Source organism: Impatiens glandulifera, chromosome 4 (assembly GCF_907164915.1).
Source record: "Impatiens glandulifera chromosome 4, dImpGla2.1, whole genome shotgun sequence".
NCBI lineage: Eukaryota > Viridiplantae > Streptophyta > Magnoliopsida > Ericales > Balsaminaceae > Impatiens > Impatiens glandulifera.
The window spans coordinates 5,745,484-5,758,487 of NC_061865.1; the positions used below are offsets into that span (position 1 = coordinate 5,745,484).

The 13,004-nt window shown below is 31.2% G+C and overlaps 2 protein-coding genes across 2 annotated transcripts; both read right to left on the bottom strand.

The window, feature by feature from the left end:
* Nucleotides 1-964: 964 nt before the first annotated feature.
* LOC124936750 (exosome complex component RRP43) lies at nucleotides 965-6,782 on the bottom strand. Its single transcript, XM_047477270.1, has 9 exons — nucleotides 6,649-6,782; nucleotides 6,292-6,491; nucleotides 6,146-6,195; nucleotides 5,978-6,047; nucleotides 5,791-5,896; nucleotides 4,534-4,600; nucleotides 3,292-3,367; nucleotides 2,898-3,193; nucleotides 965-1,325 (listed from the first exon to the last, which is right to left on the bottom strand). Exons 2-9 carry the CDS (start codon nucleotides 6,452-6,454, stop codon nucleotides 1,242-1,244), a joined length of 912 nt encoding a protein of 303 aa, XP_047333226.1. The 5' UTR covers nucleotides 6,455-6,491; nucleotides 6,649-6,782; the 3' UTR covers nucleotides 965-1,241.
* A 3,607-nt stretch (nucleotides 6,783-10,389) lies between these two features.
* Nucleotides 10,390-11,357, bottom strand: LOC124934540 (60S ribosomal protein L23-like). Its single transcript, XM_047475072.1, has 4 exons — nucleotides 11,345-11,357; nucleotides 10,971-11,255; nucleotides 10,530-10,571; nucleotides 10,390-10,436 (listed from the first exon to the last, which is right to left on the bottom strand). The coding sequence occupies exons 1-4, from the start codon at nucleotides 11,355-11,357 to the stop codon at nucleotides 10,390-10,392; spliced, it is 387 nt and encodes a 128-aa protein (XP_047331028.1).
* Nucleotides 11,358-13,004: the final 1,647 nt, after the last annotated feature.

Below are 13,004 nucleotides of genomic sequence, written 5' to 3' on the forward strand. Positions count from 1 at the left end.
AAAAAGGTAATATAGAAATTGTGTTAAATAATTAATAATTGTTTAAAATATTAAATACTTTGACAATATTAAGTCATTGCATGGTAAAGTTAGTTGGACAAACTGAATATACTAAAATAATATATGACTTGACTCAGTCTTTATTGTTGCTTAACAAGTAACAACCTTTTTTTATTACCCTAATATTTAATTAAAATTAAATTAATTTCACCATTTGTTAAAATTAAATATTAAATGAAATATGACAGAAATTTGTCATCCAACATTACAGACTGAATTATTTCATCTTTTATCGTATGTTTTAGCTTGTCTATTTTAACTTTTAAGTATACACTAGCTTAATTGTCACTTATTCTATATAATTGTCCTTTTTTCTATTCATTTATTTAATAAGAAAAATAATCAAAAGCCTAAGGCTTAATTGTTTAAAAAATCAAGAAAAAAGAAACAAAAACAAAAGTTAACACATGGTTTAGAAACGCACAAATTGAGAAAATGACGTGAACATTAAATGGAAAAAAAATATATACAAGGAGACTAAGAGAAATTTTATTAATTTTTCAACGAATCAGATTACACTATACCCTTTCCTCATATTATATCTTCCAAATTTCCTACCAATCATTTTCAAATATTAATTTAGATGAAATAATATTACGAAATATAAATACAACTCCAATTTCAGGTGTTTTCAAAACATATCTCTTTAAATAACAACTAATTATAATGTGAAACTATAAAAAATCTTCAGAATAACTACTCTTAGTAATGTGAAACTATGAAAAATCTTCAAATAACTACTAATCATAATGTCAAACTATGAAAAACGATTCTCGATTTATATCTGCCGGGTCATGCTAATCATTCTCGTCAATAAACAAAGGTAAAAAAAAATGAAGTAATAACCTATTTCTTATCAAATTAGGATATCATGATGCAAAAAATCATAAAAATACATTTGATATGAAGCTATAAGTCACACTATTATATGAATATTGATCTTATCAAACTACATTTTTTTACCAAATAAAAGAAGAAGAAAAATGATTTCTCGAGATTAAAATACTAACTCAAAATTCTCTAGAAACGGAAAATTTCAAATGGGTTCAATATTCCAGACCTAACACAGATAAAATTCCAAAAATAATCTGGAGAATTGCATCTCTATATCTCCAAAATGTAGAAAGAACAGACATACTAAACTCTGCAACCGTCATCAAGGACTAATATGTTTGTCGACTCTACTCAACATCCATGTCAGAAATGGCGTCGTCCAAAACTTGACGGAGTTCTTTCACTCTTTCTGTAGCTAATTTAATACAACCCTGCAGCCACGACCGAGTTTCAGTTTAGCTATAATTGCTTCATTTGAAAACACATTTTCTACTTAGTGTGAGACAGACTCGGAAATTTAATGATCTTGATCCATAAACAAAAGAGTTTCCATTTGGCTTTATTTGGAAACACTTGGAATTTTTGTTTATGTATCAGAATCCGAATGGAGAAGAGAAAAACAAATAAATTTATGAATTTGTCTATAACTAAATTTAGTTTTCAAACTGAATTGGATCCAAATACAAAAACAAAAAAGTAAACGTGTTTCCAGATGAGAAAACCAATATTTTTTTTAATTTGGGATTTAATTGGATCTATATGAGTAATGTGGTGGTAAAGTTGATATTTAGAACATGGCATTTCTTACCATCAAGGAGGCATTTACAAGTTAAAGGAGCTGTCAGTAACTGTAGTTTCAGGGGTAAACTAAATTAACTAAAATTGAAAAAAAATAACATAAATGTCACTGGATTTTCGATAATTTTGATATATACCCATAACATCAATCTATTTTGATTGGGACTACTATATTCATTAGTCATTTTCACCTCGAATTGTTATTTGTCTTTCTCTATTGCACACACACAGAGATCTGTATGAATGATGATCCCTCGTAAACATGTGATGAAAGGTTTATGGATTGGAGTTTTCAGTTAAGCATGTGTTGCAATCAGGCGCTATCTACTCCTTTAAATTCAATCTTCGCTCAGGAAGCAATATTAGTTTGTTCCAAATTAGTCGCGAGAAGAATTGAGTGGAATTTTTATTTTTCATTTGGGATTTGTTTCTGAGAATTTAGATCCATTGATGAATATCAGGTTATGAAAGTTTATGCACCATATGCGACTGTAGACTAATTTGTGCAGAATGCATCAATCTAATGATATGGAATTTCAAAGCTAGATTCTTATAAGAAAGTAGATGCATAAACATAGAAATTATAATGCAACATCTTATCATCAATTCCTAGTACTAAATGTATCTTCTGATACTTTTGATTTCGATAAAATAGAAAAAGAAAAGCCTAATATGAAAATTCAAAGCCCGAGTCTGATCTTCAATTCCTAGTACCAAATGGCCCTACAAGGATCAATCTTGTGCTTTCAAGAAAATCAAGTTACCCAAATTAATGATATGGAAATTCAATCGAAATTTTCATAGTAAATGTAGATAAACCTTATATAGTAAGAAAAGAACCAACAAAAACGACAATACATCTGACCCATTTTATGTGACACAAATGCCACCTATTGAAGTTCTAGATGTAATTTTATGGGACCAAAATCACTTTCACTTTGTCCTGGGATTGTAAGTATGAAGGGTGTATAGTGAATTGAATATTAAAAGACTTTATTTTATGGGAAGGATCAATCAAAAATTGGATTCCTGATCGAATCAATAATTTTTCTATTTATCATTATGTTTTATAATCTACCCTAATTTTTTGTAGTACTATCAGGTAAAGTATCATTTAATCACCACTCCAAATTTAAGAGACAGCAACATTTACTTATTTTCAGATCTCACAAAACTTCAAATTGGAATCAAGAATGCAAACTGACCTGTACAGCTGAAGTAAATGCAAGAACAGAACCGCCAGGTTTGTAGAGAGATACAAGCTGACCAGATGAATTCAGTACGACAGTTACAAGAGTTTCCATTATGGATTCTTCCTCAGCTGTAGGATCTGCCAGAATATAATTCTTGTGTAGTATGCATGTTAGGGAGAAGGCGATATTATTCAGTTTGAGTTTCCTTTTATCTTTATTCACGGCCTCCTGTTCAATCTTCCCTCCATTTTCTTCCGATACAACTACTATTCTTCCATCATCGTTCAAAGACACGACAGGTATTTGCACTACAGATACCAATAAAAAGAAGTATTGGTTGATAACTGGTTTCTATAAAGATTTACATATCACAAGAACAAAATTATTATGTTCGAAAACATCTTACAGTGTGAGAAGGCAGCAACTGCTGAAAGTAATGCCGCATCAAAGAGAGCACCATCGGCATCCAAACAATATATGTCCTGCAGAAATGAAGAATATGTGTCCCATCAAATATTAGAAGCCAACAAGAAAGTGAAAAAGATCTAATGAAACGTTACTTATAGAATTTCAATAACCATACTAGGCCTTCAATTGTGGAATTAGAAAGGTATCTCCATTTTAAAATATTGTTGATCATCAGACATTATACTTGATCAGGATTTGATTGCCTTGTGTTACCTTATAAATTCGTTGAAGCTTCTCCATTATGACAACAGCCTTAATCAATCTATAATTCATACTTTCTATGAATATAATTGTTCTATTACTACCTAGGCCTTGTTTGATGTGGGTTATTTTCAAATAACTCTCTATCTAATAAACAATATATTCATCAATTACATCATTCAAATCATCAACCAAATAGCCTCTGTTTAAAATATTTATATATTATATTATAACCACAATGTCTTTTTTACTCAAATAACACCAAATAACTTGTTTTTCATAACCCACATCAAGAGAGGATATTTGAATCAATCAAATCATTCAGATTATCAACCAAAATATCCTAGACTAGGAGCTTGTTTGATGTAGTAATATTTTAAATAATCAGTTTTTTCTTAACTCTTGTTTGATGAAAAGGTTGATTACTTTAGTTAAATGGCTTATCCTTTGTATTTAATGTTCTAAAAAAAATAAAGTAAGCGTACTTTAGTAATCAGTTGATGATTTGATTGATGAAGTGATGGGATAAGGGATTGGGATTAAATCCAAACAAACCTTAATCAAACAAGGCCTAGGATTGTAGAATCATTGTCAGGTATCGTGTAAATAGAAGGCCCCATCCATTATGTTTGTGAACATGATTCTTAGTAAACATAAAATAATTTCTTTGTTTCTTCAGTCACTAATCCAAATACATTAAAAATTTCACAAAACAAGGATTGCCAATTTTTCTTTCTTATTCTAGGCAATTCAATAATTTGCACAATAGGGTATTGTAGAGTATAATGTTGCCTGTAGAGTCCTAGTTACTGCACTATTTAAGACCATAGAATATTATGATTATGTTTAAAGTATCTTGACAACTTTCATAGTTGCTACATTAACAGCAAATTTATCTTCTTGAAAAGATCTGGACACTGAACCATAAGCTAAATAAGATCCAAACAACAAGTTGGTATGAAGTCATAATAGCAATTACCAGGTACACCATCCAAGCAGCTTTCCCGCTGACTAAGGATAATTCCGTCAAGTTAATCAGGCCAGAACTATAATCAACAAATGAAGAGACAGTTAAAATCTGTATGCTAGAGTACAAGACCACAAAATGATTATAAAAGGAAATTCTAAGAGCAACTATCATTAGAAAAGAGAAGATGATTTAATCACATTCAAGATCATGGGAATGACAAAAAATGGGATATTTTGGTATGCTTTTTTTTTCATTTGGATCATGAATTGAAAAAATTTACATTTGTTATGTTTGCAAAAAATACAATGATCTAGAAAATAAATTTTAGAACAAATGAAGCCAAAAATCACACTATAATCTGAATCATTGTCAAGAAAACAATCTTATACAAACAGGGAAAAACACTTTCAGTATTAACTTTGGTGATTTTATAATGGGATGGTGACAAAATACTAGTTTCCAAATAGGCTCATTATTATGCACACATCTATATTAAGAGGTTTCTTCATGTTTATATGTCTAGTCATATAGGGTTTAGAAAATTTAGAAGGCAGAAATAATTCTTAGAGCTAGTATAACGAAACTTGCATACTTTCAGCATCACTAACAAATTCCAACAACCCCTCCCTTCATCCAAATTTTTCACCGATGCCAATTATTTTAGGTAAGAATAGAACTAATGGATGTGGACTAGGATACCTATAAAGTGATACCATCTATAGTTGATATTAAATCAAACTCTCGAAATCGTAATATAATAGAAACTTAAAATGACATAGATAATTACTAGAGCAAGTATAAAAAACACAGATCTACTCACAAACATAGCTACAAGCTACAAGCTACAGATCCTAATTGTAATCAATAGCAGAAAAGGTGTCAGTGCCACAATGTAAACTGTTTAATAAGTAAATCGAGCACTAGTAGACTGTCACATATGTAAATGTTAAATGTACACACCCAACAAGTCAACAACTAATTAAACTGGTACTATGACATGAAAGATGCAATTGAAAATACATGAAAAATAAAATAATCATAAGGGAAGTTAGCAAACTGGTAGAAAAAACTAAATAAAATATATAAAAGAACAATAAATGCACAAATTTGATACTAAGACATAGAAAGAAAGAATAAATTAACAGAGAATGATTCCAACCACCAACATCATACAAGTTACCACAGGAAGAGACAACAAAACAAACTATTATAGTCTGAACAAGCTCTGAATAATACGATAGAATACCGAATGTTAACAATCTGTACCTTAAGATAGTATCCGACAACTGTTTTGCAATGACTGGAGCTTCCTTGGCAGGCCTGCCAGGTCTAACAAGTGGAGAGCAAATTGGAGGCATGAAGAAATCAACAGCTGAAAACAGAAGAAGTAAGGGTTACCCAAACACCAAAAGTTAAAAATTAAACAAATACAAATAATAATAATAATATCAACCTAAGGAGCCTTCATTAGGCAACTGTACCGAAGGGGTCATAACTTCCAATTTAACGGCAGCTAGCATTGTCTGCACATGAAAAAAAAATCGTAAACAACCATATGAAGTGAGTTTAGTTTAAATAGCTTATCTCAACTCAAGAACACATGTAAAATGACTAAGCTTACAGTGCAACCAATCTTTACCAAGGCTGACCCATTTGCTGATGCAACAGCTCCTAAATTCGATAAATTCAGAGCAAGTAAACATTTATTAATTTCACAAACTGATATAGCTTCTGATAAAGAATAATATAATAGTGTAACAAACAAACCAAGAGTAATAGTTGTATCCCTAGCTTTTCCAAATGCCCTAGCATCTGGTCGTATAGATTCAATAAGATGATGATGTTCATGATAGCGCAGAGGAAATAGACGTCTGAAAGCATCTACTTCCATTTCCACAGACAAATCGCCAGACATATCAGTTGCATCCATCTCGCACAACAAAAGTATACTTGTTCTTTACAGTTCACTGTATTTATAGATAAATGAAGTCAATAAACATGAAACTCCACAAACAAAGCATTATATATGTTATATCCTGAAAAACTACAAAATCAACGGATTTCTTTGTCGTGCAGAGAAATAGTTAAAATACGAACTCTCAAGTATTGCAACTAGGAACTAACCTTAGCAACCTCGCCGGAGCCGGCGTCGGCGAATTCGAGATCGGAGAGTGCGACGGAGGTTGAGAGAAGATGAAGAGAGGTCTGTCGTCGTCGCCGGCTTTCGTAGCCTTTTCTTTCACAGGTTTCGCGGCTGGGGTTGAATGATTAAATAAACTATAAAATGACCCCTCAATTATTAATAATAATGTAAAATGATCCAAATACTTTTTACAAGTATAAATAGTCCATTGTTTATAGGACATATCATTCTCTATTTTTTATTTAGGGCTCGAGAAATTATTAAAATTTAAAAAATTGCCGTTAAATATATGATCCAACTTTAAATAACTAAGAAAATATTTTAAAATAAAACCTTAAATATTAATCTTTTAAATTATTAACTATTTTTAAATTTATCATTAGGATATTAAAAATCAACTTAGTTTATAATTTTTAATGCCGTGTGATTATATCTTTTTCTCTCAATATATATACATTTTTTTCATATATATATTATATATCTCTAAGCTTGTCTTTTATTAAATTATATTTTTTCTATATATATACTAATCAAATTAATTTATACATTTTAAAAGTATATTTAAATTTTTATGTATAATTTAAAATTAGTAATGTATAAATTTATATATTTTAGCATGTATATGTATATTTAAAACTATTTATTAATTTATAATTTTAGAAATATTATATATATATATATATATTTTTATTAGATAATGTCCAAATTATAATTAATAAAAGAAGTTAAATTTACACACAATTTATTTTAAATTATAATATATATTTCAAAAGATATAAATACATAAAATAAATATAGTTAAGTTTATATATATATATATATAAGTTAAAATAAAAAATGTATAAAAATAATAATCCCGTTAATACTATTACATATGTTTCTCACAAAAAAAAATCAATATCTATGACAAAAAAAAAATCTTATTTTAAATAAATATTATGGTATGTTTGGATAAGTAGAATTAAAATGGGAAATTTGATGAAATGGCCTTCATAAGAGGTCTAATTCCAAAAAAGGCCCACGGTTGATAAAGTTGGCAAAAAGGGCCTTTTTGCCCTGTGAAAACTCTGTAATACCCCTTGCGCGCCTGTTTTGTCGCTCAATTACGAGAAATGTATTTCTCGCATTTGGTATTTCTCGCATTTGGTGCTCAATTACGAGAAATGTATTTCTCGCATTTGGTATTTCTCGCATTTGGTGCTCAATCACGAGAAATGTATTTCTCGCATTTGGTATTTCTCGCATTTGGCATTTCTCGCATTTGATATTTCTCGCATTTGGTATATCTGAGTATATATATTGAGATTCGGAAATTTCTCGCTAGGGTTTCGAATCGATCTACAATAAACTACGAAAGAACAATCTCCAATAGAAGACGCGATCGCGATGCATTCATCTCTGGATATCAGATTAACACACATACATGACGACGACTCAAGACAAGAACGCCTTATCATCGGAGGCTCCACTTGCCCCCGTCACCGTCGAACGCAATGTTCGCTCCGACCTCGACACCACACTTCCAAAGGCTTGTATGTATTCTCTAGCTAGATCTTGTTCTTTCAAATTATTAAATCTTTGAGATTGAGTCTTTCATCAAATATGCAGACTTGGCTAGATAGGTCAACTGAGTTTGAAGGAAATGGTTGGTATTATATGAGATTAGAAATTCGAATCCCTAAAGTTGGATCTTTTCTCTCTATGATTAGTTGGGTTTTTTTCGTTTCTTCTTTAGTTCTAAGGGTTTTCGTCTTATGCATACAGGATAAAATGAATCACCAAAGATGTTATAACAGCAGACAAGGAACGAATCCGAGAGATACACTGCCGGAAAAGGTGGATGTAAGTATCGAGATGTTTCTTAGGTTGCTGGTTGTTGGATTTCTACAAAAGTAAATTTGATTGTCTTACATATACTTCAAATATTCATACTCTTGTGTTTTATTTGCCAATTAATCACAGGCCTACTGAAAATGTTGATCTTGATAATGTAGAATAAGATTCATTGAATACACAATTGTCATCTTCTAATATTGGATTTAGGCTTCTCCAAAAGATGGGTTGGAAAGGAAAAGGTCTTGGGAAGGATGAACAAGGTAAATAAACATCAGTTCTCCTATTGAAGTAGATTGATTATAATATGTTATAGCAAGGTTTTATGGGTGAACTGGCTCTCAACATAGACACTAGAATTGAACATTTCTTCAGGAACTTCATTGTTTGTGCATCTGTTATGTTTTCTCTATCAAATAATTGGGTAGTAAATTATTTTTTCGGTTTATATTAAGGAATAATTGAGCCAATAAGGTCTGGTATGCGGGATGCAAAATTGGGAGTTAGAAAACAGGAAGAGGATGATTTTTATACTACTGAAGAAAATATCCAAAGGAAGAAACTTGACGTGGAGTTAGAGGAGACAGAGGAGATTGCTAAGAAACGAGAGGTATGCTTTTTGCAGTTTGTATGTGTGCTTACCCGGATAATTGGAGCTTGATGCTTGCTTTTTTTTTTACAAAACCAACATTTATTAGCAGAAGGCAGCACATATTTCTTTTATATGTGTGTCTTTTGAGGGGAATTGGTATCATCAAGTTTGGAAGGTCTTGAGAATTTCGTGCAGTTTTTATTACCTGGTTGCTTGCTTCTACTGCCAAGGTCCAAGATTCTGCAAAACAAGCTAAGCCAAAAAGGGAGGCAATTGTTTTTCATTGTTACTTCTGTTGGGACTCTTGTCATTGTTGTTTCCTAATTAGGCAGTTTCTTATGTTGGTTAGATTTCAAACAGTAGCTCGACAAAGAAGAAGGCAAAGATTCCAATAGCTTCAGTTTTCGGGAATGATAGTGACGAAGAACAGTGAAATATGTTTGTTGGGTTGAACCAGAATCTGTTTAAGTTTGTAAACTATTATTGTTTTTATGTCTCTCTTTTGCATCATCTTTAAGCAAACATTATGCCAATTACAGTTTATTTATGGAGTTTTTACAGTCAGATTGTTAAGTGAAAATTACAGTTTATTTGTGGAGTTTTACAGTTAGTTTCTATCCAAATGTTTATTATTTTTTTGCTAAACCCATTATGTTATTAAGACCGCAGGCTGAAAAATATCTGTTTTGAAATAATTTTATGAATATGAAAATCGAAATCAGATGATAATTGACAAATCGTTGTCTGATTTCATTTTACGAGTACAAATTTATAAGCATTTTTCATCATAAAACATGCACAATCTCTTAAAGAGATAGCTAAAATATCCTCTATAAAAGATACAGATTTTTTTTATTTCATGTCAATCCGACAGACACATGTTTCAACAACTGGAATCATGTCAATAAGAGGCTAACTATGGAGAAATTAAGAGGCTAACTATGGGCCTTGATAAGAACACAAAAACTCCTTGCGGCTTTTGCTTTGTCCTGTAAGAATTGTTGACATTATATATGTTGGTATTAGATATAAACCCTTTAACCATCTACTTTATTTATTCCCCATTTTCTTGACTAGATGTTTTACATATTTGAATAGCATGTTTGGTATGACCCAAAATTGAAAACACTCACATACATCAACATTCATAAATATGTTATGCGTATCACAAGAATTGAAAGGGTATATGATTCTAATCTCAGTTGTGAATCAAAAAACAAAATTGACAAGTTTTTAAAAGCAAAAGAGTCCCCCGACTTTATCAGACAATAGCATTGGCAGCACTTGCAATTCTGGGTCATAAATCAGCACATTCCTTCCTAATTGGACCAGTAATGGCAGAACCTGATTTTTGTACCATTAAACAAATAATTGTGAGTGAATGAATGAGGCCTAAAGATGATATAGTAATTTAACACATTTTGAGACATTTTTTACCTTTCATTTCTCTCTTAAGATTCACTATCACACCAACATTATCTGCATAGTAACAACATATTTATCAACCAATATATTTACATATTACAATCAACAAATTTCATATATAAAAAAGACCGAGAAGTAGGTAAGACTTAGAACGCAAATAAGTGAGTATAGTGTTTCTAAATACATCATTCATCATACCATAAACTCTATTCATTATCCTTAATACTCTTTCTTTAATATCTTAATGGGTATATACAATACCCAAATACCCTTGAAAACCAATACTAAAGAAAAACTATTTCTAAATCCTCAGCATAACAAATAAGGGATTGTATCAATCAGATCGTGAAAAGAGTGGGTTCTTGTCTAACTGTTCTAGTAAAGAATAACAAAAAAATGGTTAAACAAATAACAAGTTATAACACAAAACAAAATCAAAATATACTAAATCACCTTCAAAATACATGAACACTCCATCCTTTCGGCGCCAGGGCTTGCGTTGTCTAACAATGACAACAAGCATGAACTTCTTTCTCAAATCAGGTTTCCCTTTCTTCACCGTCGCAATAACCATATCTCCCACACAAGTATACGACAATCGATTCAAACGACCCTTGATCCCCTTCACTGATATGATGTAGAGATTCTTCGCGCTGGTATTGTCAGCACAGTTGATCGTAGCCGCCACAAGAAGACCCAGTGACATGCAGAACTTGTTTCCCGCCAATCCTCCGCGACCTGAAACGCGTTGTTTTTCAACATTGAATTACTATCAAGTATCAAGCATTTAGTTAACAAAGAATTGTATAGAAGATGAAAACACTAACCTTGCTTCGACATTTTGGCAGCTTTAGAATACAAGGACAGTGTGAAATTAGGGTTTTAGAGTATTTATATGAGAACCTTAAATTTAGGGTTCGTGACAGGATAATATTTACCAAATGAGAGAAATACTAAATGCGAGAAATACCAAATGCGAGAAATACATTTCTCGTAATTGAGTCTATTGTCATTGTTAGAAACGCAAGCTCTGACACCGAAAGATGACTATTCCATTGTCATCTTGATCAAAGAAGGAAGAATGTTGTTGGAGGACACTCATGCCATATTGAGGGTGCCCTATTGTTTCTTGTGGATGGTCCATATCAGGAGCAGTCGACCCTCTAGCCAAGTCTTCATATTTGATGAAAAAAACCCAATCTCAAAGATCTAATAATTTGAAAGAACAAGATCTAGCTAGAGAATACATACAAGGCTCTGGAAGTGTGGTGTCAAGGTCGGAGCGAACATTGCGTTCGACGGTGACGGGGTAAGTGGAACCTCCGATGATAAGGCGTTCTTGTCTTGAGTCGTCGTCATGTATGTGTGTTAATCTGATATCTAGAGATGAATGCATCGCGATAACGTCCTCCATTGGAGATTGTTCTTTCGTAGTTTATTGTAGATCGATTCGAAACCCTAGCCATTTTCATATATTTTACAAATGTCTGAATTTCAATATATACTCAGATATACCAAATGCGAGAAATAAAAAATGCGAGAAATATCAAATGCGAGAAATACCAAATGCGAGAAATACATTTCTCGTAATTGAGCCAAATGCGAGAAATACCAAATGCGAGAAATACATTTCTCGTAATTGAGCCAAATGCGAGAAATACCAAATGCGAGAAATACATTTCTCGTAATTGAGCCAAATGCGAGAAATACCAAATGCGAGAAATACATTTCTCGTAATTGAGCGGTAAAACAGGCGCGCGAGGGTATTACAGACTTTTTACAGGGCAAAAAGGCCATTTTTGCCAACTTTATCAAACGTGGGTCTTTTTTAGAATTAGACCTCTTATGTAGGCCATTTCATCAAATTTCCCATTAAAATTGGTATTGTAATCTCAATTCCAATAGAATTGAGATTCAATTACAATTCAATTCCTATATTAAAATTATAGAATTGTAATTTAATATGGTTGTAAAATAAAATATAATAAAAATAATTTTAATATATATTATTTTAATAAAATATTAGTTTGATAAAATTAATTAAGACACTAAAAAATAATTTTCAATTAACTTAATATATTAAAAATAAAAATATCGTTCAACATTTTAATTTCCTAAATTCAAAAATAAAATATCGGTTCAAAATATTAACTTCTTAAATATGTTTTTATGTTTTTGGCACCTTTACCACGTTTTTAACATGCTTAACACGTTTAACACTTTTTAATATGCTTAACATGTTAAACACGTTTTTAACATGTTTAACACGTTCAACACGTTTTTAGCACGTTTAAACACGTTTTCACACTTCAAACACATTTTTACACGTTTAACATGTTTTTCACGTTTTTTGCACGTTTAACACATTTTTAACATTTTTAATACGTTTAACATGTTTTTCACACGTTTTGACAAGTTTAACACGTTTTTTTATGTTTTGGCATGTTTAACATATTTTTGACATGTTTAATACGTTTAACACGTTTT